General features: G+C 37.8%; 1 protein-coding gene across 1 annotated transcript in view; it reads left to right on the forward strand.

The window, feature by feature from the left end:
* LOC107095980 (G patch domain-containing protein 8-like) overlaps positions 1-2,259 on the forward strand; it is a 130,750-nt gene that overhangs the window by 119,772 nt on the left and 8,719 nt on the right. The window contains exon 4 of the mRNA XM_015392390.1: positions 1,581-1,705. Coding sequence (XP_015247876.1) covers positions 1,581-1,705 — 125 coding nt within the window. The remainder of the gene's footprint in view (positions 1-1,580; positions 1,706-2,259) is intronic.

Consider the following 2,259-nt stretch of genomic DNA (forward strand, 5'->3'; position numbering starts at 1 on the left):
ATATCAAAAAAGTACTCCAGAGTGTTGTTCAGCATGGGGGTGAGTAGAAAATGAAGGCTAATCATGTTTTGGGTGTACTATTCATTTAAGTGAGCCAAAGTTAGGTGATGGACAGAAACAGGTCCACAGGTGGGTAGGAGAGAATCTACAGATGCATAAAAAGCCAGAGAGTTCAGACAAAGAGAGAGAAGCAGAGAAGGAGCATCGCTCATGCTTTTCAACTCGAAAAATGATCTAGAAATAAGTAAAAGTTTCTTAAATTAAGTGTATTTACCCTTAATTTAAGTATGTAAATGAAATAGTTTGCCAATGGAATGAAAATTTCTATTCTTAAAAGAAGATAATTAGATAATGCACTTGTAATAAGACAATGCAATCGTGTTTTCTTATTTTAAGTGTAAATTGTCTCGTTCCATTGGCAAGATCTCACCTTTACTTCCTTAATCCAAGAAGAAATGCACTTATTTTAAGAAAAAAACGACTTATCTAGATTTCGATTTTTTCCAGTGTGATATTTAGAGAGAGTTGTTTATATGGCTGTGATTTAAATAAAACTACTTGTATTGCTAATTATGATGGTGTGCACTTTCGGCATAATTCTGATTTCATAATAACTATCAGGAACATAGCAAAGTTTCATAAATTTCATAATTTGACTGTGACTCTATCCTAGAGAGAAATATCAGCTGTGCTGCTGCCATCAACACCTTTGTTTCTAGATGTTGGAGATTGGCTTGTTTTTTAGTGTAGTCCTGTTTCTCTGACTATGACTGACTGTGACTCCTCTTACATGGGAGCTGGCTCAGAGCTCGTCCTCCTGGCTGTGTGTTTCCTGGATGGAGCCGCCTTTAACAGCTGCTTTTTCTATCTATGCTTCTTTTTCTATGTCTGCTTCTGTCTCCTTGAACCCCAGTCAGCCTCAGCAGATGGCCGCTCACACTGAGCCTGGTTCTGCTGGAGGTTTCTTCCTGTTCAAAGGGAGTTTTTCCTCTCCACTGTCGCTACAAGCATGCTTAGTGTGAGGGATTGCATTCAATTGCAATTCAACTGGTTTTCCTTAGATAGAAAATTTGACCTAATGATCTAGTTAAACTGTAACGTGTCTTGAGATGAGTGTGCTATAAAATAAACTGAGTTGAATTGAATTCTACTATGACATATGCCCTTAAAAGGAAAAATGCATCTTGTGTGGCTTCTTATGGATTTTCAGAAAGCCTATAAAGTCTTTCTGACCAACCACACAGTGTTCAGCGCACACTCTCTGAATATAAAGAGTCATGGTATCGGCTGTCACTCTCATTCAGACCAACTACAAAGCCAGTTGGTTTGTTGCTCAAAGTGAGAAGAAAAGATTTTAGCTTCAATTTCCTGTTTAATTCCTCTCCTATAAGTTCTTTCTAATCTCTCTATTGATTTTCTATTGTCCTGTCTTCTGTATGTTTTCTATTTAATTTACTATCTTCCTTTAGCTCCTTTTCCCCTTTCCTTTCTTTGTGTTTCCTTCTTTTGTTCAGCTTTTCTCTTCCCTAATTTTGCATTTCTGACCATCTTCCTCCACTTTTCTTTTGTCTTCCCCTCAGTGCTCCAGGTTCTGGTCCCATGTTCCGCTCCACCACTGTTGCAATTGACCCAGCAAATCCGTCACAAGCCAACGTTAAGCGGAACTGGGAAGATTTCTATCCGAGCGGTGCCGAGCAAGCAGCAAGTAAGAGCTTTTATCTGCTTAAACGCCATGTGCCAGGCTGCTTAAATAGTTTATGAGAGAGTGTTTGGTTTTGGTGATGAGGATATCACTCTTGATGCTGAAGGATTAAACGGTGTGTGGTCTGCTGAATTATCTGTGTTGACAGCAGAAATAAAATGGGACAGAAATGAACACGAGGAAGAGGCGCAACGAAATACAAGAAGAAAATTGTGTTATGGGCAATTATACAGAAAATGAAAATCACGCTGGATGGATTCAGGAGAAGCAGCGACCGTTAAAGCGTCTCAAACCCAAAATAGTTGAAATTAGCCGTAGAAAAACCTGCAGAAGAATGTTCAGTGCAAATTTACACAAACAGTCTTTACTATTGAGAGGTGAAAATCATCTCAGGTGTGCTGACATTTTATAAGAATAATGTCGCATATATTGTCCTGAAATGATCAGTTAAATTTAGACCATATTCAAAGTTATATAGCATTTTTTTTTCTATCACATAAAGAACTTAGAAAAAATGTAAAATCACCTGAAAAATGTAAACTTAGTTTAAAATACCT

The sequence above is a fragment of the Cyprinodon variegatus genome, unplaced genomic scaffold (assembly GCF_000732505.1).
Source record: "Cyprinodon variegatus isolate N-32 unplaced genomic scaffold, C_variegatus-1.0 Scaffold589, whole genome shotgun sequence".
NCBI classification, from domain to species: domain Eukaryota; kingdom Metazoa; phylum Chordata; class Actinopteri; order Cyprinodontiformes; family Cyprinodontidae; genus Cyprinodon; species Cyprinodon variegatus.